We start from the raw sequence: 24925 nt of genomic DNA, 5'->3' as shown, positions 1-24925 counted from the left end.
ACTGATGATAGCTTAACAAAGAGGCAAGAGTGAAGACGTCAGGTGGCTCTAACAGTGCGCGTTCTTGTTGGCATTAGAAACCTCCGGGCCAGTGCATGAGCTTAAACAAACAGCACGTTGAGAAATGAGTGGTGGATTTTGAGTTTCCACGAAGATTAGCGAGGATTTTGAATCCTAAAGGGTTTCCCCGAGGAGGTGGTGGTGGTAGGAGGAAGGAGAAAAATGGGAAAGAGAGGTTGGATTTGAAGATCTGTGGCTTTGTGAAAGAGTTTAGCAGTTGGCTGTAGAAACATATCTGTAACTGATGTTTAATTGAGTACCCACACTACCTAATTGCCCTTTGTGTAGGGAGGCAGAGACGGTGGAATTCTCAAATGGCAGAAGGATCATGTCACATAGCTTAACAAGGTTATTCCCTAATGGAGATTGTTCTCACTAGCCAAAATGTTACAGCACTTTTATAACAAAGCATGGTCTTATTAATGGGATTGGATCAGTCATTACAGTTTTGATGAATGGTAAGCCCAGCAATTAGTATTAAGCCTGCAATTTCCTGCCGTAGATTTTTGAAATGACTGTAATACTCCTCGTTGGAAAGTTACAGAGACTACTGCAGCTTATATGGAACTGTGTAAGCATCTTGTCGTACAACTGCCCCTCAGTCTTCCAGCCCTTATAGCGAAGGATGCACATGATTAGGGGTGGTTTACTAGACCCATTGATTGAAATACCACTCTCACTTTTATTTTAGAATTTTTTTGGGGGCTTTTCCGCCTTTTAATTTTTGACAGGACAGCTAGGTGAGAAAGGGGAGAGAGAGGGGGAAGACATGCAGGAAATTGTCACAGGTCGGATTCGAACCCTGGACCTCTGCGTCGAGGCATAAACCTCTCAGTATACATGCGCCTGCTCTAACCCGGCCACACCAGTGCCACTTTTTTTAGTGTAAGCTCTTTGCTGTGCATTGATAAGGCAAATCCTATGGTTTCCATGCATTTTCAATGTGTTATGCAACGTCCTGTCATGCCCTTCTAATACCCACACTGCCCTGCCTTTTCTCTCCTACATCCTGTTTTCAAGACTTTTGAGCCACTCATTGTGGCCTTAACAGGATCCTGAGAAGCATTTCAGTTGTGTTTGATAATACCCAGATTTGAATGACTTTTCACATTAGTTAGTTGCTGAATAATAAGTTGGGTCATTTGCATAGAATATTTTACAGTGCCAGGTTAATTTTAAGTACCAGATTACATGCTTTCCTACCCAAGTTTCTTTTAACAGTGTTGTCATTGCATTGCTACTTGTACAAAAGAGCAGCCACATGACTGGAAAGCTAGGGATTGTGTCTTGCCCGTGTTTGTCTTGTGGATGTTTGTATAAGTTACTCCACATTAAGTTTAAGACAACTGCGTCGGTCTTAAACTAGCAAAGACACTTGCGTTGGGCTTTGCACTGTTCTGCGCAGGGTGCAAGATAGTGCCCCTTAAGTGGAAGCTACTCCCCCCCCCCCCTTACGTGCAACCTATTTGTGAAAAAGACCATCACTTTGAGCAGACTGTATTGGCTGTTAGTGATACAGTCTCTCTCTCTCCCTGTAAGCATTAGTTCACTCTACCTGGACTAGTAACGTATCATCATGCGGTAGTTGAGAGAGAGAAAAGGCGTTAACGTGGAACGCTATCACTCTTTCCTTTCTCCCCTCATTGGACTAAGTTTATGGACATTGCTGTGCATCAATAAGTAAGTCTGATGTCCTGTGGGTACGGACGATGTTATGTAGGATTTATGAATGTACATTAGCAACAGTAGGCTAATTCACGAGGCCGCTATTTTATGTGTGAGCTAATATTGCGCATCTGTTCATGTGCGCTGCAAGAGTTATGTTTCTGATTATTGAATGTGTTATTCCGTGCAAATATAACAGAGAATGTAGTTTAATCTCAGTAATGATGGTAGATTAGGTTATTACTGTCGCTCTGTTGAAGGCAAACGTTCCACTGTACTTTCGAGAACTGATTGAGTCTAGACTTTACGGCACCATAGTTAAGTGAAAGTGGGTCAAGTAGGTCATTTACTGCCCCTACCAGCAGGCGGCTCTATTTACAGAGGGCATTTAAATGTATGTCTGATTGTTTTCTGTGTTAACTGTTACCTGACGACGATATCATCGTCCATCGCGACGTTTTACTGTAAACATCGTCAACTGCAAATTTAGGGGACATCGCCCAACCCTAGAATATTGTATGGGTAGATGACAGTGAAGCCTATTATCACTGATGTAATGGTGTTATTTCAGGGAGGCTGATTCACAGCAGGAAAGCCGAGATATCGGCCTTGGTCCCTGTGTGTCTGGCTGGGCATTAAAACGATGACGGTTTGTTATCATTCAGGCTGAGCAAGGCTGAAGATGGATGGATGGGCCTTTCCCATCTCTCCATCTGTACATTTTAAGTCTGCCTCTGTGTGCTGTCATTCTCATGCCATCACCATAGCAAAGCAAAAGAAAACCAATTCACAGCTACTGTCAGGCCTCCACACCTCCACCTTTTTCCATTGTGGAAATTTGAGCACACAAATGGGAGTAAATGTTTAAGGGATAACAATTTATGTAATAGTTGTTTGGCTGGTTGGTTAGTGCATAAACCCATACAGTGTTTACATTAAAAGGGTTTGAAACCAGTTTGAAATTTTGAGGGAGGTTTATGTCATTGTTTGGTTAATCTTTAAGCATGGTTAACCAAGTTCAGGTGTGTATATAAAGTACTCTCTAAGGCTAGAAAAGGTCTGTGCGTCTGTGTATTTGAGTGTTCATGGGCAGCACATCAATGCGTATTAATACAGTTAGATGCCACTCCCTACCCTTGCTCTCCCACTGCTTCAAAAACCAATAGGCAGCATGCTCATGATGCGTGACTTTATGAGAGAGAAAGAGGGGAGGGTAAGCGTAAGAGAAAGTCAGAGCAGGATAAAGTGGGAGCAAAGACGACAGGACTAATTTGCCTCAGTTTCTGAAAGATCAACTTCATCAGAACAGTGTCTAGAGGATAATGGAACCAGACAGGGTACTCCAATTTTCCTCGGATTAGTTAGCACAACTAAATGCATGTGGGGTGTCAGTCTGCATCTCTGACTGTTCATCTTACCTCCATGGATGTTGCTCATTGACTCTAGTGACTGGAGATGACTGTATCAGGCCAGCAGCAGGGTCACATCATCATGCCTTGTATGGATTTAGAGCTACCTTTGCTCTGCTTTCCACCTCGGAGCTCACAGTTTTTGCCTGGCCAGCAGCAGTATCAGTGGAGTCGGTGCACCTTTTGAAACCACGGGACACAGGAGGGAGATGCAGCAGAGGGCGAACTCGGCGTAAGTGGGGCATCAAATAACCCTGCAACTCTAACCTTGCCTCCCCAACAATGGGCTGGTAGAGACAGCTGACAACTCCTGTTTGTCAACTGTTTTTTTGTTTTTTTTATTTTAGGATTCATTGTAGTTGTTAAAAATATTGTTTGTTAAAACAGAATATCAGTGATTGTGTGTGTGTGCGGTTTATTCGTTTAATATTATGCAGGGGACTTTCTTTTATGTGAGATCTTTCAGCCAACTGTGATCATCTGACCTTTCAGTTTTAATATCACAGGGGATCTACCATAGATATCTTTGTGTCCTTAATATTTTGCTTGGAAAAGTGTTTTGCTGGATAGACAAACACTTATAATATAATGGTATACTGTGCCAGTTTTGTCTAATCACATATTTCACAGACCTGACACATGGAAGTCAGGAAAGGTCACGTTACGTGTACATATGTGTAACTACATGGTAATGCGTGAGGTCAAGACAACCTAATTGAGTATATTGGCTCTATTGAAAAATGTTAGTGCAGTGTTTACTGGGCATTACATTTGTGCGTAGAAAACATGTACTCAGTACCCCCTATAGAAAGACGGCAGCTTCACTGAGGTGCATTGCTAATCGACAGTAATGTTTCATTCATTTTGATACTTATGAGGGCTGACAGTATGTCTGTGGAGATGTTTGAGTTCAGCTGCATCCATCAAGACAGAAGAAGAAGATGAAGAAGAGAGACATGAGCTGGAGCGATAGAGTTCACAAAAGAGCTTAATGAGAGACAGACTGACGGAGAAACAAGGTCTAACTCACTCAAGTCACAGCAATCTGTGTCTGTCCTGTTAGTTTTACTGCCCCTGGAGACAAGGCTCCAGCAAACAGAAAGAAAACAGTGTGTCAGACTTTTCTAGAATCTGGTAATAATAAAGCTGTACATAAAGTGAAGGGGCACAAATAGTAGAATCTTTGTTTACCTGAAATCACCATTAAAACTTTGTATATTTACAGTAGTTTCAAAAATGCATAATGCACAGCTGCTTCAGTAATCCATCAACTAGGGATTGAACAATGCAGGCTTTTCAAGGCCGACACCGATAACCGATATTTGGAACCGATATGCATTTACAGTGAAAATGAAAATCTTTAAGTCAAAATTAAGATTTTAGAATGTTACAAACTCCAACACAAAAGTAATTCTTTTATAAATTAGAATCTATTAACTTAATCCACAGTAAAAGATAGTCAGATAGTGTTGTGGGTGGGACATTAAGTCAGACTCAGTGGTGAGTGAAACCGAAGCAGAGGGACAGACAGAGCTGTAGCGGAGCCAAAGTAGTGCACTTTTTAGTTTATTAATTAATAAATAAATAAATTATTAATTAACTTTATCGGTTATCAGGCAAATAAAACGCAGATACAGATAATCATCTGCAAACTGCCGAAAACGGTTAAGAAAATGGTTAAGTCCTACCCAATATACCCTGGTTATTATTACTTTTTTTTAAATGGTTCCGCTTGAAGGATTTTGGTCAGTAGAGTATGCAGTGTCCTCATTTTGAGCACAAACATTTCTGAAGACTTGGTGTCCTATTCAAACCATAGCTTGTCATTGCTTAAGCGTCTGTACTATTTTTAGCAATGATTCCACCTTGGGATGACACACTTTGCCCCAGAGAATTTAAATGTTGAATGATGTTATCCATTTTCTTAATCCATTTATCCATTTAAGTCATTGCGTAATTCCTCCTATGGGGAGTACAACAGACAACATGCTTATGCGGGTATTGCTGTCTTTAAGTGCTGTCTAAAACACCCTAATCATGAGTTGGGTGCACAATAATGACCCAAGCAATGCGGGCAGCGTATGCTATTTAGCCGAGAGTTTATTTATATTGCTGTATTAAACATTTCTGTGTGCAGCAGCTGTTGCCTATTTAATTAAAACATCAATTACATACATGCATTTTATGCCTTCACATATTAGTCACTGCAGTTACAGCACAAATTAGGCTAGTTGTGTTCCATATAATTTATCTTTAAATAAAACAACCTCATTACAATTTTAGAAAAAAATATATTTATCCAACTAAAGTATTTTACTTTATTCATTTGTGGGAAGAGTGCTTCTTTCTTTCTCAGGAAAAGTATTATATTCTATTCTGCTAAGTATTCACTTTGGTCATCTTTGTGCAGTTTCTCAGACAATTGTAGATTGATTGTGTAACTTAAATCTCTCATCCCAGTTGGAAGAACAAATCTACAGTGTTCACTCTGTGTACGCCACAGGTTGTTCAATCCAAATCAAAAGCTATAAACTGTGAGAAGACCACAGTGAAGGTTTATTTGGCTCAACACTACAGGCTCTACAAACCATAGCCTATGTCACTCCTGTCTTGTCAGAGCTTTTGCGATGCAATATTTTTAAGGCAATCAGCCTTAAAATATAGCCAGAAGGATTGTATACACAATAAATCATACTGCAATGCTTGCTGGAGCCTAAGCCCTATATTTTGGCATCTTGCCCAAGCTCTCTAGGCTTGGGCATGTTCAATTTCAGCAGTGTGCACGTGCAGTAATATTGTCCATGACAGCATGACACAAGTAGCTGAACTATGCATATAACTTAACCTAGTAACTTGTATGCTCACAGGAACAGCTGAAAGGATGGTCTTTGGCCCTTGTCTCATAATGTACTGACTAAATGGGTGTGTTGTGTGAAGTGAGGTTCAGGATGTGGGCATTGGGGGATGAAGGCATTGTTGTTGACTTCCTTTTTCTCACTCACCTCAGCAATTAGAATTTTGGCGTGATGGTGTCATTAACAGGTAGTTGGGTAGGGCTAAAAGTAATTACAACATAACATTATGGTACAAATCCTTTTTTTCAGCTCCTTTATACCTGTGTGACAAGCACTGCAGTTAAACGCGCACACACACACACACGCACACACGTGAACCCTGTCTCTGTGCGTAACATAGTTTTTCCTGAATGCCTCTATGACGGGAAGGCAGCCAATCATCAGCATTATTGAATCTTGGTAGAGAGAGATACTCCTTAGGTATTGAAATTTGGTATTGAACGACGAGGCATTTTTCGATACTCTGGTACTATTAATACAGCAATTGGATATGGAGGCTAGGGCTGCACAATATGAGTAAAATATCTAATTACGATTATTTTTGACTGATACTGCAATTGCGATATGATTCACGATATTGGAGGGAATAATACTTTTTGTATCATTATTCTCATTTTTATTGAAAAATATTAAGAATTAAAAAATGAAAATGATTATAGTGTGATTTTTGCGAAGATCTGTACCAAACAACTAACATTGTTTTTTTTAGTCTGTAGGATACGATTTGTAGGCAGTGACGGCTCTGCAGCAACACAATACTTAATTCAGAATAGTTTGACAAATATTTGGCCTTTAACAAATATGGCACCCTCCTGAGATTCGGAACCTTCCCCCCTGCGAACCCTCCCAAACTGGAAAAAATACATAGAGGAGAGAACCAGGACGTCAATGTACTACTCGCTGTTCATGTACTGACATGACAGGACATTCCTCAAGCTGATGGTAGCACTGTATCCAATCACCGCTGTCATGGCTTATGCTCAGATCCTGTTTATCATAACACCCTTTCTGCCTGGTTTTCTCACTCACATCACATGTCATCATGGACAGTGTAATTTAAGAATGTAGTATTATTGCTCATATATAATTTAATATTATTCCTCAGATATGTAAAACTGCTGTAAAAGTTGATCTAAATTTCTGTTTCCAAATCTATAAATAGGTGTGTGTTTTACAGTGCAAAGCATCTAAAGTTTCACAAAATGTAAAATACCAGATTTTGTTCTGACTCTCCCAAAGGTGCAGACAAAGGTGTGTACAGTAAATGAAATCAACCAGGCTGGGTAAATAATGCAGATGACCTCAAGGCACTGTACAACACCCAATCCACATGGTTGTGCCGCAACGCAGAAAACATATTGTACAGCGGTAAAGTAAAAGAGGAACACCATAGCTATAAAATGTATTTTTCTGGTGCGATTAACAGCACGCCAAAACAAAAGTACAGCAAAGCAAACCAGTAGAAAGTTTGTTTGTGCTGAATACTGATAATCAATACTGGCTTGAAATATACTCGATAAACAAGACTGGGTTATGCAGTTTGTGCGCCACCTGCTTGATTCAACAACCCATATAAAAAGGTCTGTATTTCACTTTGTGTATATTTCATGCATAGAGTACGAGCGGGATTCAATAATTTAAGGATTATATTGTCACATGTCTGCCAAAAGCCATAGCTATAACAGGAAAAAATATGGTAGGTGACAAATATATTGTCTTTTCCATTTAACATGTATTTTGAAAACTCACCTGTTGCTGAGCTCCACAAAACACCAACAGTGAAGCTCCCCTACATCATGCACTGAAACGTTTTGTATTGGGTCCTGGCTTAAATGCACAATGCAAACAAATATCCTTTTTCATCCACACTTGGAATAAGTGGCTTCGAATTTATATGGTGGAAAAATAATCCAAATAGAGAGAGAGTCTTCTGCTGTAATAGTCCCTGTATTGTTGACTTGTGTACAAAGGTCAACGAGTCCCCATTCTATCAAGTTAAAAACTTCTCCATCATATATCAAAGGCAACAATCAGGGAAGAACCTTATTCTATATTTCATAAAAGATGCTATTTCTAGGAGCTGATTGTAAGGCCACCAATACTATTAACACCTATTTAGATGTATTAGTGCAGTGCCCGTTCAAAACATGCCTGTTTGGAATGGGCTGATTGCTTGGCCTCCTGTATTGCTGCTTGCAGCTTTCTCCAGAACCATTGTACTGTGAAATAACTTACAGAAGGACCCCAACACAACTGTAGGCCTACTGACTTACTGTGTACTTGTACTTCAGAGTAAAATCATTGTACTACTACATGTACCTGACAGAACGTTGCAGATTCAGAATCTATTTACAAAATATTACAGTTAAATATAATCATTAAGCTATCTAGTATTATATTAGAGTTAAAAATCTAGTACGTAATCTAGTATGTAAAAGTACATTGTGCTGATAATGCCGCTCTTTTTACTTTAAGTGAACATTTGAAAGCAGAACATGTGCAGTCACAGGTGATTTTACCATACGGCATAGGTGAAGCGCCTAGTAGTGAATGTGTTTTTTTTGTAATTATAAAAAAAAAAAAAAATTTAAACTCAACCTGCAACACATGTTGCAGCACAGTTCAATCAGGTGCGGTGCAGCTGCGGCTCATGTGGAGATTTGGTGTGTCCCCTTTTTTTTTGTGTAGCTGTCACACACCGTGGTAGTTTTTAGGCGATGTCAACTGGGCGGGAGAAGCAGGGAACCTGGCTCAGCAGAGCGCAGTTCGGCTGGAGTAATGTTCGCAACCGCTGGCAACAAAACAACGCGCTGAACATATCACATAATGCAGCGCTGCTCAATCAGTTGCGGCTCGGCTGCTCATCTAGAGAGCCAGCGTGTTCCCTATTTCATCATTTGCCTGTAGGGTAGACGGCATCAGTTTTTGGCTGATGATCAGTTTTTGGCATGACACCAATAGCCGGTGAACGGCAATCAATGAGCCTTGTAGGGATGTAGCAAATCCCCGCCCCAGCGGCTGTACTGCGCACAAGTGGGGACACGCACAGAGATTCCTCGATTTATAGATAGATTTTCAATTTGGAGTTTCCTTTACCTTCAACATTAAGTCAGTGGTTTAAGTGTGGCGTTGCCAATCAGGTTCAGGCACCACGTTTGACCTTAGTTTGATTATTTCTTGTTTAAATCAATTTAAAAATCAACTAAATCAACTTCTTGGTTGACAAAATTGATCTTTTGGTAGTGACCCATGGGTTTAGGCTTGCTAAATAACTTGATACTGGTTACCGGTGCTCTGCTTGGTTTTATATGATGATGTCAGTAGTGATCTTTTAATTTCTTTACCCTTTTTACTAGCCTACTTTTTATGATTAACATTTAGCTATTAATTAGACCAGGGATGCTAATTTTGAATTTATTTCTGACCGATGGTGACCCTTGTTAAACAATCGTTAACTGACAAGCAGGCAACGGAGTCCCAGCTAACCCGTCCAGGACGCTCGGACATACTTTCCACCATCCATGGACAGCTGGGGATTTGTGCCGGTCACGCAGCCGCAACGTTCCGTGCATTGTTGTGGAGACATGCAGCCACTTTCCTAAAACTGCTTGCGTTTGTGCCGTTGACGCAAGTCCGCAGCTGTCCACAGAGCATATCTGAGCCCTTCTCCACTGCATCCACCTGCAAGGTTATCAGCTGTGTGTCTGTCTGGCATAATATGTGTGTAGGATGGCCGATTTACCCCGCCAGTCCTCATTGATAGTGGCATATGTTTGGCATACTCTGTGTGTAGGACGGCTGATTTAACCCGCCAGTCCTCATTGATAAAGTGGCATTTGCATGTCGTTATTAGCTGGGAGCGCCGTCCATCAGAGAGCCACGAACTTAGCAGACAAAAAGAGCTTAAAATGGTTAACTTGGTTAACTAGCAGTTTATAAATATTAAATTAAATGATTAAATAAATAACCCTATTTTTCTTTTACAATGCAAAAAATGTTTGTTTTAATAATATTGTTTTTAATAGATTAACATGTCAAAATTCTTATTGTCGGTTAACAGGTAAATCGTTAACATCCCTTTTTTAGACATTTGTGCGTTTGGTGGGTGGGAAGACGAGTAATAACAGCTTGCAGAATCAGAATCCAAAAATAGAAACACACAAAGTATTAAAGTGACAGGATTGATACAATATCAGTTGTGTAGGAAATGTCACACCTTACAGTCTTGTACTTTAAACCTTCCTGTACTGAAGTTAACGTGCATATATTACACTTGGTGTGACTTGGTTGGACTGTGTGGTGGATGGCTCTTTTTGTCTTATAGGAAGCATACATTATTTTCGTCAGCCCAAAATAGGCTAGCTGATGCAGTTCTTGGACGTGCGTACCACAGCCTAACCAACAGCAACAGCAACAGCAACAGCAGCAGCAGCAGCAGGCTGTCGGGCAGCACGATGCACAGCCTCGGGGAGTTTATCAGTTTGCACATTTTGCTGCATTAGCATAGCCCCCTTCTATACAAGTGCATGACGTTAGCGGAAGAACTGTCAAGTGGCCTCTATTATAGTCAAAAACCGTAGACTGAGCCACAGTTTATTAGATTTCAGGTTGTGGTGATTAATAAATACTTAGCCATTACTCTGAAACAGCTTTGCCAATGACAGTGACGCATGAGGACAACAGCTCAGCAAATGTAGAATCAGCTTCTCCGCGAAATTATGTTGTTGTCTGGATGGTGCAGAGCGACGCAGATTTTTCCACTTTACAGTTAATTAGCAGAATGATGATAAAAAATGTTTGGTTCAGCAGTTCATATGATCGTATCAATCCAATGCTATTTCAGTCATAATTCTTATGTATTTCACGTTGCAAATTTTCATATCATATCTAAAAATGTGACTCATTCGAGTTTGCTTCTTAATGCATTTCAAGAATAAAGGGTTAATGGTCTCTAGTTGTTTTCATGAGGTTTTTTTTTGTTGGGATTTTTACTGGTGATCTAAGGACTGGATCTAAGGAGGGTGTGCCTGTCAAATATACCACACACTCTAAAAATGTCTTGAATTAGTTCTAGTAAGTCAGAAGTGGGTTTTGCCGTTACAAACCAGCATCTTCCTGTCCATCATGGTCCATACAGTCTTGTGCCTTGCCAGACTCCCAGTTGCAGGCCCGACACTAGCTGCTCCCTCTGTTTGATTGTTTAGAATGGCTTAAAGCAATGGAAACAGTAAGTGGTCCTCACGCTGTTTTTCATGTTGTATTGTGGCTATTTGAATGTTGAATTAGAATGTTTTTGTAGACATTGTGGTTTGGGTAATTTTGGTTTTGAGACCTCAGTTCTTTCTTGGCCTGGTTTAGGATTAGTGGCAGTAGGAGTTTGTATCACATGTTTTTTATTTGGCTTTTAATGTCATTATATACAGGGTATAATGGGTCATGTGTGCATGTTGGTAGGGGCATATACTACTTAAATCAAATTATGCCGTAATAATTGGAACCTAGCAAGTTTAGCTTGTAGTATGGTATGCCCAGCTCTGCTTTCTGCCATTCTTATTTTGTCTCATAGACCTTTCCCTCTTCAATGTTCCATTCTCCTTCAGTGTTATTTCCCCCCAGCTTCCCCAGCCTTTTACGGACTGCTTGGCCCTACTCTCCAACGGCTCTCAATCACCCTCTTCAATTCTCTTATCACCCAAAGCCCCCTCACAGACACTTAACTCTCCCCTCCTCTTCTACAAGCCTTCTCCAGCTTACTCCATGGTAGCAGACTTCACCATGTTTTCTGTATAAGTAGAGACTTCTACTCACCTAAACCAGATGGGAGCCCTTTAAGTCTCCTATAAAAAAAGCTACCGCAGCACCTTGTTCATCTTTTCACCGCTGGGTGTTTTTTTTTTTTGCAGTCACTGCCTTCCGCTTCAATAGGCGCCAGTGGCCTAAATTTGGAAAAGCGTGTTAATTTTTTACCCCAGCTGGCAAGGCCCAGTAAAGTTCAGCCTCACCTGCTGAAATTTTAACCAGTGTTGTTCCTGAGGCTACTGTTTAATTCAGAGAGCTGCAAGCCTTTAATGGTGTGCTGAAAACTAAAAAATAAAAGCTTTTGGACTTCCATTTGTTTAAGAATACATGACCTGCTGATTCTGTCAGTCGGTGGTACTCTCCTGAAAGAAGTTAGTAAAATTCCTTAAAGCTTCATATCTAATATTGATTTCATTTTCAATTAGTCTATCACTATTTTTTTTGATTGTTTGAGTGTTTACCTCACCAAGTTTACAGAACTTTTTTGAAATGAAAAGAAGCACTATGCTCTCAAGGGTAAAGTGGAAATGTAGAACACATGACATCAGACAACCTGTGCTTGAGATCTCTGTTATGATTCAGATTTTGAGATTATGATTTGTGATTGCAGTCTTAAACAACTTCTTATTTATGATTATTTCATAAAACTGGACTGTGAAGAACTCAAAAGAATGTTCTAGGCTATATCATTATAAATATGTATTGATAAGAGAAGCACTCTGTCCTCAAAGTTTTATGTCATTCTCTTGAAGGTATTATGTATTATTAGACTACGTTTTTCTGATTAAATAACAAGCCTTATTTGTTATTTAATCAATTATTGTTTCTGGAGTCTGTTGGTCTCTCAAAACAATAAATTATGTCCTTCTCTCATCATGTTTACCTCAGGAGCTTAGTGGTTGTATTGCCACAATTCTTGTATTAGTTGTGTTTATTTTTATTTTGATAAATGTAACGTTTAACAGAAAATACTACTGTAATAAATATTGTTATAGCATGATATGGAATGTTTTGTGTAAACATTTTCAGCCATTTTGCCCAGCACTACCTGCCACTAAATTCAACCAATCAAGCAGTTGAATTTATGGTGCATTTACTGCCTAACAGAAATGTGTAATCAGTTGCATCTCAATAGTAATCAAATTATTTCTATTTGTCTGTCTCAGGTGGTACCATGGCAAGCTAGACCGAACCATTGCTGAGGAGCGGCTGCGTCAGGCCCGGAACCCTGGCAGCTACCTCATCAGGGAGAGTGACCGCCGGCCCGGTTCCTTTGTCCTGTCTTTCCTCAGTGTGACCAACGTGGTCAACCATTTCAGGTAAGACAGAGTACATGCGACAGGCAGAAATAACTTAATCTCAGTGATAGGCCCAGTCTGAATCTACAGCAAGAGCCTGTCTGCCTTAGGGAGAAGTAGGTTTTTGTATTGACACATTCAGGTGGTGCCGTTGCAAATTATTTAGCATGTTTGAAGTAGCTATTTTAAGAGATGTAAACTTACCTAACCTGACTTGACTTGCTGGTATACACAAATGTTTGTCCAATGAACTATTTTTATCCATCGTTATCCATTGCTAAAATTTACTGGGAAGCCAAAACGGTCCCAAACATGGAATTTACATGAAATGGGACAGTAATTTGACGTGCCATTTGTGTTTACCATACCAATTATAGAAGCCACGTAGAGTTAGCTAACCTGTCTAGCATGGTATTGCTAACATTGTACAACTAAGAGAGCTATGTGGGTGGAATAGTTGGAATAGTTTGGTCCGACATGAAGTGTTGCACCTCTATTGTCTATAGAGCCCTTTCAGTAGGTGAAATAGAACAAAAACATGGCATCTCACAATAAGCAGGCAGCATGCCACCCTAAAGTACAGTAGCAGATAAGGATGGGGGAACTACAGAAGTTATTCATTACCCGCTAACCAAAAGAACAGAGAGCCACAGACACTGCAGTGAAAGATCAACCTCAGATATGAGCCAATACTGAAAGGAGAATATTTAGGTTGGACAAGTGGTTTCCGGTGCTATGCCATGCCATTGTAGACCACATCAGCCTATTTGTGTTACAGTCATTCAAACAAACAGCATGCAGACATAATGCGTATCAACTTGCACACTTAGATGTCTGGTGAAACCAATGACTTTGAGTGTATGCGTGTGTTTGTGTGACGCAGAAAACCTTTGTGTGTGGGTGGACCTAAAGTAAAAGAACAAAGATACCACGCCGTCTAGCAACAATACCTTGGGGTATTTACCAACCTTATAGTCAATAAAACAAAACAGGTTAGGCCTTACAATATGTCCTTCCCTTCAATGGATATGTTATCAGTATGAGGGTACATTTATCCTGCAGCTCACACATAACGGGTAAAGATGTGCTCTTTCTGATCAAGGGCAGACAATGTGACATCTTCTTAGTTTTTTGGCTAATTTAGAGTGGCTCACTTGAAGATGGGATGTGATAAAGTGGAAGTATTTATTAATGATCAATCACATAAGCAGGCTACTGAGAATAACATTTTGCATTTCCAGGTGGCACCCAGGTTTAGGGCTGAAACGATTACTCGAATAACTCGATTACAAAAAATCCTCGATGCAAAATGATTTGCTTCGTCAAATCAATGTTACCAACGTTGTATTGCTGACGGACGGTGTTTCCCCACGGATCGTTATTATTGTCGCACACCAGACGCTACTCAGTCTGCGGGCGGCACATGCCAGAGCGTAAATAGTGTGGGGCTAAGAGAAGAGACAGGCTGGAGAAAACGACAGTAAGTGTCCAAAGTTTGGAATCCGTTCAAACGTAATTAAAACGAAAACTCTGGACAGTGTGTCTACTGAAAAACCGAACTAGCTTACCACAATAATAGCACGACGTCAACGCTTCAGCATCTCAACAGAAAACATTTCTCATCCATTCCACGAAGCGGACCCGACAAAAGTAAATCACGGAGTTGTATGGACGATGAAACTACACCAAACACAACAACTAGAAAAAACAAAGACAAGAAAAAAATACGTAGCAGTGACCACAATCTGATCTAAAGAGCCGACTTGTTGACTATCCCTTCGGAAAAACAGCTGATTGTTGCGCACCACTCTCTCTCACTCTCTCTCTTCACGGAGAAACAGCTGATCAACAATCTATTAGCATAAGTGTAACAGAGCTGTGTAGCATTGTAATCAAATATATAAATTAAAATAGATTGAGTATAATTAATATTTACATATACATATATTTACATATAGGCCTATATACAGCTCAGTCTTAGGATGAAACTTGTAGTTCTGAAAGTTAAGTTGCACAACTTAAGGTCATGTTTATGTATGTTTAATGTAGGCCTTAGGGTGAGGTTGATGTTATTTCAGAAAATGTTTTCTTTAAAAATGTTACAATGTAATATGGCACTTAAATGCACTTCATATGTTTAGTTTTTTGAGAGATGATATTGTAAGCAATGTAGGCAACAAAAATGTAGCTTTTCCCGAAAATGTAACCAAACTATTGTTTATTATTGCTCTTCAATAAAACAAAAGTATTTCTTATCCGATTACTCGATTAATCGATGGAATAATCGGTAGAATACTCGATTACTAATATAATCGATAGCTGCAGCCCTACCCAGGTTTCTGCATTCCCTGTTGTGTATTTAATACTAACTGTAAATACTTGAATACATAATGTGGGCGTGTGGTGAAAGTCCATCTATCAGTGCATATCTGTCCAGGCCATCGCGGCGATTGTGTTCATTGAAACACCTGTTTTCATCATACTGCCTCTCAATGCATAAGCACATATTTCTCTCAAATGTTTACTCTCTTCTCTTTCTAAAGCTTTTTTTTTTTTTATGCACCTATAAGTAAACTGTAATTTAATTAGTATTTTAATAGTATTTACCGCTACTACGGTACTCTAATGCTCATGTTTGACCTGTTAGTCCTAATTTTAGTCTTTAGAAAGCAAAAAGGTTTGTGCTCTGAGAAATCGTGGACGTTTTTTTTTCACTCCAGAAAATGCACTTCTCTAATTAAGTAACAATGACATCATCTCCTTCACTCACATTGGTTTAGACCCATGATGTCATTGATGCTGGAAGGAAGGAGCCCTTTTGTAAGGGAATCATGAACATAAGGTTAATTGCGTGACACCTACACTTCAATTGATTCAGTTGATGTCCTTAGATTGTGCACAGATCAAATAAGTAATCGCACAAGTGCATTTATTATAAACCGTCATCAGAGATCCACTCAACTGATGAGCAGAGAATTAGGATTAATGGCTCTACAATGGGATATGGTTTGGAGCAGTACTTTTATCATACCATTGTATTCATTCCCTGTAGTGATTTTCAGTCCCAAAATGCAAATAGCTCTTTCTCTCACTGTCTGAAATCCTCTTTAGATATGTATTTACTATTTTCTGGCATTTAAGCATTGTTGCACAGCTGCTTAGTCTTATTTTATATCTTAGTTTATATGTGCTGTGTGTCATCTGCAGTGTAGAAGCACTGATGAAAAACAATGTTGACGCAGTCCAGATAGATCATTTGAAGTGTCAAATTAATCAAAGTTGAACGTTGTCTATTTCCTTCACTGCCCAGCAATTAGACTGTATTTAAAAAAAAACTGTGCTGTCTTTTATCATTGTTGTGTTTTCCCTCAACAGGATAATCGCCATGTGTGGGGACTATTACATTGGTGGGCGGCGGTTCTCTTCTCTATCAGACCTGATTGGTTACTACAGCTATGTGTCTTGCCTGCTAAAAGGAGAGAAACTGCTATCGCCAGTGGCACCCCCAGAGGTGAGACTGACTTTATGGCTGGGAGTAAAAAGTAGATACTACATTTTAAATTCTAGCATATTTCAAATTTTGCAGCACTCCCCTACAATTTTACACAATTCTAAACTCATTCAATTGCTTGTGGGACATGACATTACTTGATTTGCTTTTTTCCCCTTGTAGTTTTTTTTAAAATAAATATTGCAAAATGCACCTTGTCTAAATAAGATAAGGTACTCACAGTAGGTTAAGGGTGTCATATTTGAGCTGAAATTGTGCAATATAAAAAATTCTCTTTTGGTTTCATTTTAAAGACTATACATAATGTAAGGGCGGGGCATCTTGTTTTTTTTCTTCTGTTGGATGAACCATTACTGTGGTTTACATCTTTGAAAATTGACATTTTTATAGCTTTATAGTAGCATTTTGATCTAAATTGTAATTGGCAGCTTCTTGTTTTCAGAAATGGATCACCCTGACTTAGTGAATTTGTCTCTTATGCTGTTTGTAATAGAAAAGGAAATCATTTTCTAGCATCTAGCAAAACTAAATTCAGAACTTTTTAATCATGTCAAATGCATGCAAAAACAGTGAGAATCAACAGTAAGGTATGCAAAATGAAACCTAATGTCCTGAAATGTTGACCAGTAAAATTACCTGATTTAAAGTTTGAGGGTTAAAGATGAGTGGGAAAAATCTACCTTGTCAAGTTAACTTGAAGTCAACCTCGATTCCTTTATTCAGCCACTTGCTCAATGTACAAGGGCGTATTTTATTATGTCTTCCTTTTCCCCTTTCTTTTTTGCCTTCAGGCAGTATTCAGAACTGTTTTAGGCTAAGTTTAAACTAATGCTAATTAGCTTTTGTAGCGGAGTGTGATATATCTCCCAGGGAGTTGTAGGAGAATACTTGATTTTGTGCAATAATTAGGAGATTTAACATAGATGTGGTTTCGGAAGGTCGAGGCTAAAAAATAACGGTTTTATATTTGTGTGCATGTTTCCACAGCCTGTAGAAGACAGGAGGAGAGTCAGGGCCATACTTCCATACACCAAAGTGCCAGATACTGATGAGATCAGGTACGCATCTGTGTGTAACTGTACAAAAGAGACTTTCCTTGTGTTATACCATTTTCCTATCCAACCAGCCGCTTTCTACTGTCATAAGTATGATCCGTAATCTTTGAGACACAGATAAGCCCTGATGATTTCCTGGGCTTAAAAATATAGTATTTGATTATATTGCTCCCTTTGATTTTTGGGCATTTCACAGGCCTGCTCTTCCCCTCACAGCAGCCTGAAAAGCACATCATCTCACTTGTTAATGAAAAACAGTCTTGATGATCCCAGCTATCCCTGATTTCCTAAATCTGATAAACATCTGTCTGAAGTCGACCTCAACCCTGAGTCTGCCAGGGAGCCACTGGCTTAATGGAGTGGATAGACATGCAATATTTACCTCAAATGTTATGAGTCAGAGGAGACACCTGCTGGTAATGCTCTGGTATTACAATAGTCACTAAAGAAATAGACAGTTTATGTTTTACATCATCCAGATGAGAATGCTTTGACGTAGCAAAAGTGCTATAGAGAAATATGGTGTCATATGTATAGCAGTTTACAGTGGGTTACACACGTCTTCTTTTAACCTTTTTCATCCAATATGCACTGTTATGGCTTTCTCCTTATGCCCTTTTTGACTAACTTGTATCTTCAGCTTCCTGAAAGGGGACATGTTTATTGTTCACAATGAACTGGATGATGGCTGGATGTGGGTGACCAATGTACGCACAGAGGAGCAGGGCCTCATTGTGGAGGATCTGGTGGAGGAGGTGGTAAGTATAGCACAAGATGTGAAGGCTATATATGTTTTTTAGAAGTTGTGTTTCAAAACTTCAGACAATTAAAGACGAAATTAATAGTGGCATCAAAAGAAACCAATGTGATGTGACTACAATATATCATACCAAAGTGGCATTAGCATAGCACCCAGGGTAGTGATTTGACATATGAATATACAGCATAGCAGTCCATAGACGTCACAAAGACTTCAGTCATTGGTCCATTAGCGTTGGTCTCTTAACAGATTTCTGTTTCTGATATTTTTCAGGGGCGGGAGGAGGATCCACATGAGGGAAAAGCGTAAGTTGTGTTGCACTGAACTCACTTGTCTTATTGTCCAATATCTGATCATTTTGATGATTGAGCTAATTTGATTGCCCGTGTCTCTTTCTCCTGTTCTCTTGTTCGATCTCCTGAACAGCTGGTATCACGGAAAGATCACCAAGCAAGAGGCCTACAACCTGCTGATGACAGGTACCATTCCTCTTTGCCTTGCATTAGGCGAACATTATTAATCACTTGTGACGTTATTGTGCATTGTATTTGTCAGAAATGAGTTGTGAACTCCATTTATCAAAATACAATGCTGAGCATGCACTAAAACCGCTGTCTTTCTCCCTCGCTCTGATTGTTTTGCCGCCTCTCATTTCATAGTTGGCCAGGTGTGCGGTTTTCTAGTCCGACCATCAGACAACACACCTGGGGACTACTCCCTCTTTTTTCGCACCAATGAAAACATCCAAAGGTTCAAGATCTCCCCCACCCCCACAAATCAGTACATGATGGGGGGGAGGTACTACAACAGGTATGTCTGGCAATGTGCCTGCCATCGGCGGTCGTTGTAACAGAATAATATCAAGATAAATTATATGCTAATTGTAGCATTTTTGAAGTCGTAGCCAGCGTGTACTGTGTATTTGGACTGGCAGTTAACGTGCTGCATTTTGTTTGCTCTCACTCTCTCACTGGCAGTGTTGATGACATTATCGACCATTACAAGAAAGAGCAGATTGTCGAGGGCTACAACCTGAAAGAGCCCGTTTCAGTGCAGGTACGTACAAATGTATATTAGCGTTATTGAGCCTTAATGGGATGGCATTTAACCATATAAGGGGTTGGATAATATTTAAATACTCACATTGAATATACCCTTTCTGCCATGCAAAATATCCAAATATTGATGTCAGCACATGTTGAATTCAAATGCTGAATTCTGAAGAGACATATATATATATTTTGCTGAACATCTCTCTGGGGCAATAGATATAGCACTTAATTTAAAAAAATAAATAATTGAATGTAAGCTGGCCCTTTGAATGGAGTTGGTTTGATGGTTGTGTCAATGATTGATTTTGTTTTTATATTCACTACAGCACCAGGAACAAGTTCTTACTGACACAGTGGATGGGAGAGAAATTTATAACACTATCAGACGGAAAACAAAAGACGCTTTCTACAAAAACATTGTCAAGAAAGGTTACCTCCAGTTCAACAAAGGTATATATGTAACCTCTGCTTTGTATATCATTTTTTATAAGGACATGCAGTAGCCCCCATGTAATACCATGAATAATATTATCTCGGTCTTGTCTTGTTGTCATGTCAGTCAGGATCTACCATTACAATAAACATTGCTGTGGTTCCTCTCACCTTTAGGCAAAGGCAAACGATGGAAGAACCTTTACTTCATCCTGGAGGGTAACGATGCCCAGCTCATCTACTTTGAGAGCGAAAAGAGGGCCACCAAACCCAAAGGGCTGATCGACCTAAGCGTGTGCTCCGTGTATGGTGTGCATGACAGTCTGTTTGGCAGGTGAGATGTCGAAATATTGCTCTTGGTCTAATTCAGTAAAGTTGGCAGGAAGTACTGTCACTCAGCTCTGAATGATCAGTCACCCAGACTCCACATGAAGGCAATTTCTTTAAAATGATGTATCACACAGTACAAAGTAATTTGACATCTTCTTTTCTATTTTACTTTTTCAGGCCACACTGTTTCCAGATTGTGGTCCAACACTTTAGTGAGGAACAGTACATATTCTACTTTGCGGGGGAGGCTCCAGAGCAGGCACAGGTAATAAGAGGTTCAGCACTGCCCTGTCACTGATTACTGTCTCATCAAACGGTAGAAGCACATGCACATCTATTTTGTCAAGATGCTCCAAAAAACTAACTACTGTATGTGTTCTGTCTTGAAGATGACTCTCAACACTGTGAACTGCTCCTGTTGTTTAAAAAAAAGAAATACATTTCCAGCCCAAACTGGTTCTTATCAGACACAGAGGACTACTGGATAATTAGTTACAGTGGTTATCAGGACCTTTGTATGTGTACAAACGGTTTGTATAAGTACAAACGGTGTGAACAGTTTACAGTGTTGTGAGTTCTTAAGGAGACAGAGCCCATGACAACCATGTTTTACAAGTGTTTTGACAGTGTCTGTATTTGCAGGATTGGATGAAATGCCTTCAAACTTTCTGCAGTAACTTAAGGAAAACCACTCAGCCGACCTCCAACAAAAGGCTTAGACAGGTACGTATTCCATCAGCGTGTGTTCATGTACACAAAGTAAAGCAGTAGATGGATCATATCATAACATTTGAAGTTCAGAATGAATCAAAGTTGAGCATTACTGTGATAGGGAGGCCACATGATTAGAAAGCCTTTTAAATAGTTTGAAAGGTCTGAAGTGGCTAAATGTATTTATTAAAAATACCTGGCTTATCATGGCTGTCTTGTCACACATTGAGCAAGTTAATTGTACTGCCGTTGTACGACAAGTCAATCATTTTACTGCATAATTACACCTTTCCCACACGACTTGGCTCAACTCAATTTTTTGAAGGCTTCATGCCTAGCGATCCCTTAAATATATGTTTTTTACTTCTTTTTTTTGTCATTAAAGTTTTTATTTACTTACGTATACATACAGTAAACCGACAGCATCCTTACATTTGGTTACCAGATGTACAAAGGTCTATGATACATGAACATATTTAGAAATTCCAAAATAAACATCTACCAGTTAGAACTGTATAACCAAGGCATTACCTTGTCTCAGAGGGGCTATAAGCAAAAACACTGTCCCATGCCCTCTAAAGTTCCCATCATCATCATTGACCCTAGCTAACATGTGTTCATATGATACTGTTTCAAACATAAATTCCATCTACTTTTCCATAATCTGAGAATAATTCGGCCAGCCGTGACCACCCCAACCTTTATGACTGTGAAGTCATACTTTGAAATATTGGGCATTTCTGTTTGGTCCCCAAATAGACATCATCTTGGTGATAAAGGTACCGTCGAACCGAACCACTTGCCTTTGTATTCTAGTACTTTTTCCCAAAATGGGTGAACAAGTTCACACTCCCAAATGGCATGTCAAAATGTTTGTTTTAATTTTAAAGACAATAAGGTTCATTTCATATATAGCTGGCTTATTTAACAAATGAGTAACTATTAGCAATTCTTAGGCAAAAAAAAAAAAAATCTGTAAGGACTATGCATGTTTTATTTTCTCTGTGAGACAAGACAGACAGATTATGAACGGGAAAGATCAGATTCTCTAGAGGTGGGGTGGGTCATCAGGAGTGGGTGGTAATGGCTGGAAATGCTGTAAAAGAAAGCAAGTGCAGATTGAAAACAGTCTCTTGCTGTCCTCTTAAGATTTCATATTCTCACAATCTTGTATTCATTAACTGTTTTCAATTTATTATATACATTTTTAGTTTAGAATATTATTGAATATGCTCAGCAATGCTTACAACCCGTCCATATGTATGTATGTTATCTGCTGCGTACGTTTTGCATGCTTAATCCTTTTTTTCTCTCAGGTGAGCAGCCTGGTGCTGTATGTGGAGGAGGCCCACAAGCTGCCAGTGAAGTATTTCACCAACCCCTACTGTAACATCTACCTGAACAGTGTCCAGGTGGCTAAAACACACCCTAGGGAGGGGCAGAACCCTGTCTTCACAGAGGAGTTTATCTTTGAGTGAGTCTGTCACATATTTGAATGTGAATATTTTCCTCCCTTGGATTCTTCCACTGCTCTTTCTCTCTATGTTATCCAACTCACATTTCCAGCAACCCATTTTCTTTGAATTGCTAACATTTTTCTCTACTGGTTTACAGAATTATAGAATATATTTATCTGTTGTTTCAGTGACTTGTCGAGTGAAATCAACAGATTTGAAATCAGCCTGAGCAACAAAACAAAAAAGAGCAAAGAAAGTGACATCTGTAAGTACATTTGCACATTTTAAAACAAATGTAATCCTGTAGGTCTCTGCATTCACCTTATCTCCTTTTGTTTCATTTCACAACTGACATCTCTCCCACCTTTTCACGCCTCAATCTCTCTCCTCCTCAGTGTTCATGCGTTGCCAGCTGAATCGTCTGCAGAAGGGCCAGATGATTGATGAGTGGTTCCCTCTCAGCTCCCACGTGCCTCTGAAGGGCATCGAGCCGGGCTCTTTACGTGTACGTGCCCGCTACTCCATGGAGAAGATCATGCCCGAAGAGGAGTACAGCGAGTTTAAAGAGGTCTGATCGGCCGAAAAGGTTTTTTTGATTGCAATGTCCATTAACTGTCTGCTGTTATTCACTTAAAATGACAATGATATCATTGTCGTGTGTCCTCTGCAGATGATCTTGCAGAAAGAGTTCCACGTCATCTACGGTCTGGCCCATGTGTGTGGTCAGGACCGCACCTTATTGGCAAGCCTTCTTCTGCGGATCTTCAGGCACGAGAAGGCTGAAGCCCCTCTACTCAGGACACTCAATGACAGAGAGATTAACATGGAGGGTGAGGAAGCGAGCAATAATAACAAAAACCGGGATGTTAAAACAAGCATTATGGATAATAAATAATGCATCTGCATACATTTTACCCAAAGAACCCACAGTATATTAATGCTGAATGAAATGTAATGTAAATTGGTGCTAAAACCTTCAATCCTTTTTCATCGCAACACCTCAGTCTGCAGTGTTTTACAGGGTTCAGCTTTAATGTTTTGGTTGTTCGTGGAGACGCGTTCAGCCAGAAACATGTACAACCATGTGTGCGTACGCTTGCATAACCTTCTCTGCTTGTGCACTGCTACCAGACGAAGCCACGACATTGTTCAGAGCGACCACACTGGCCAGCACGCTGATGGAGCAGTACATGAAGGCCACAGCCACACCATTTGTCCACCATGCTCTCAAAGACACCATCCTCAGGATCATGGAGAGCAAACAGTCCTGCGAGGTAAAGACCTACACAGGGGTTTTTCTCTCTTACACACAGCAATACAAGTCTCTAAACTATTTTCCCCTGCATGTATCTGTGGTACACTGTTAAAAAGCACATGGCATTTATATATCATATCAGTGCAGTCGCTCTGCAAGCCTGGCCGAAGAACATAGAGCGACACCACATCAACCAGGCTGAGGTCGAGGCTGCTCTGTGAGCCTTAGTCAAAATCTATATTTTTTTAAAGCGCCCATATTATGCTCATTTTCATGTTCATAATTGTATTTTAAGGTTGTACCAGAATAGGTTTACATGGTTTAATTTTCGAAAAAACACCATATTTTTGTTGAACTGCACCGCTCCCTCTCACTACTGCAGATCTTCTTTTCACCTGGTCTCTGTTTTAGCTACAGAGTGAGACCTCTTTTCTTCTTCTTCTTCTGTACTATCTTTGATTGCACTCGCACATGCGCAGTAGCTCAGATGTAGATCATGTCAGCTAGCTAGCTCCATAGACAGTAAAAGAAAGGCTGTTTCTCCAACTTCAGTCAGTTACAAGGCAGGATTAGCTGGGAGACTTCTAAATTAGGGCGCACATGTAAGTAGTTCTTTTGTAGATTATGGTGAACTTGTGTGTGTTGTAGCAGTGCTTTGCTATTGAGAACGAGGTAGCATGCTAGCGTTAGCATGCAAACGCTAATGCTAACGCTAGGAGCTAACGGTTGCGGTTAGCCAGCTAGTTTCGGCTCACCCGGAGACTGAAGGCAGGACACAGAAACCGTATCTCACTCAAAACCGCATGGATGGATTTTTTTCAAAGTTTGTATGCGTGTGGAAGCACCAGAGACGCAAAAGAACACCTCAAATCCCAGAAAAAGTGTTGTTTTTTTTCATAATATGGGCACTTTAAAAAAAAGTTCATGAGGCTCTGACACACCAACCCGACGGCCGACCGTCGGCAGAAAAGGCAGTCGGACTGATCAGTCGGCTCCCCGAGGTCAAAAACGTGCCTCGGAACACACCGGAGCGACGCCGACTGAGGGGAAGTTCTGCGCGTGTGCGAGACGTAATACATAACAGCAGGCGGCGCTAATCTGTATTGTTGCCCAAAAAATGAAAACCGGAAATGACGGAACATCTCTCTAGACCTAGTAAACGCAGAGCACGCTGTCGTCAGTCATTGTTTTCATCAGAGAGTGGTGATAGTTGTCAAGAAGGATCGTTGTTGTCATTACTCGCTGAACAGAAGAAAATACGATGGCTAGTAATAAG

General features: G+C 40.0%; 1 protein-coding gene across 1 annotated transcript in view; it reads left to right on the top strand.

Annotated features, from left to right (window-relative positions):
- rasa1a (RAS p21 protein activator (GTPase activating protein) 1a) overlaps positions 1-24925 on the top strand; it is a 33340-nt gene that overhangs the window by 5676 nt on the left and 2739 nt on the right. Inside the window, exons 3-19 of the mRNA XM_078250518.1 lie at positions 12955-13107; positions 16462-16597; positions 17585-17655; positions 18293-18410; positions 18686-18717; positions 18839-18891; positions 19072-19222; positions 19390-19468; positions 19791-19914; positions 20074-20230; positions 20404-20491; positions 20869-20949; positions 22254-22411; positions 22583-22659; positions 22790-22962; positions 23065-23224; positions 23526-23668. Coding sequence (XP_078106644.1) covers positions 12955-13107; positions 16462-16597; positions 17585-17655; positions 18293-18410; positions 18686-18717; positions 18839-18891; positions 19072-19222; positions 19390-19468; positions 19791-19914; positions 20074-20230; positions 20404-20491; positions 20869-20949; positions 22254-22411; positions 22583-22659; positions 22790-22962; positions 23065-23224; positions 23526-23668 — 1954 coding nt within the window. The remainder of the gene's footprint in view (positions 1-12954; positions 13108-16461; positions 16598-17584; positions 17656-18292; positions 18411-18685; positions 18718-18838; positions 18892-19071; positions 19223-19389; positions 19469-19790; positions 19915-20073; positions 20231-20403; positions 20492-20868; positions 20950-22253; positions 22412-22582; positions 22660-22789; positions 22963-23064; positions 23225-23525; positions 23669-24925) is intronic.

The sequence above is a fragment of the Sander vitreus genome, chromosome 5 (genome assembly GCF_031162955.1).
Source record: "Sander vitreus isolate 19-12246 chromosome 5, sanVit1, whole genome shotgun sequence".
Taxonomy (NCBI): Eukaryota; Metazoa; Chordata; class Actinopteri; order Perciformes; family Percidae; genus Sander; species Sander vitreus.
The sequence above is the reverse complement of the archived record's forward strand: the minus strand, read 5'-3'. Positions and strand labels throughout refer to the sequence as shown.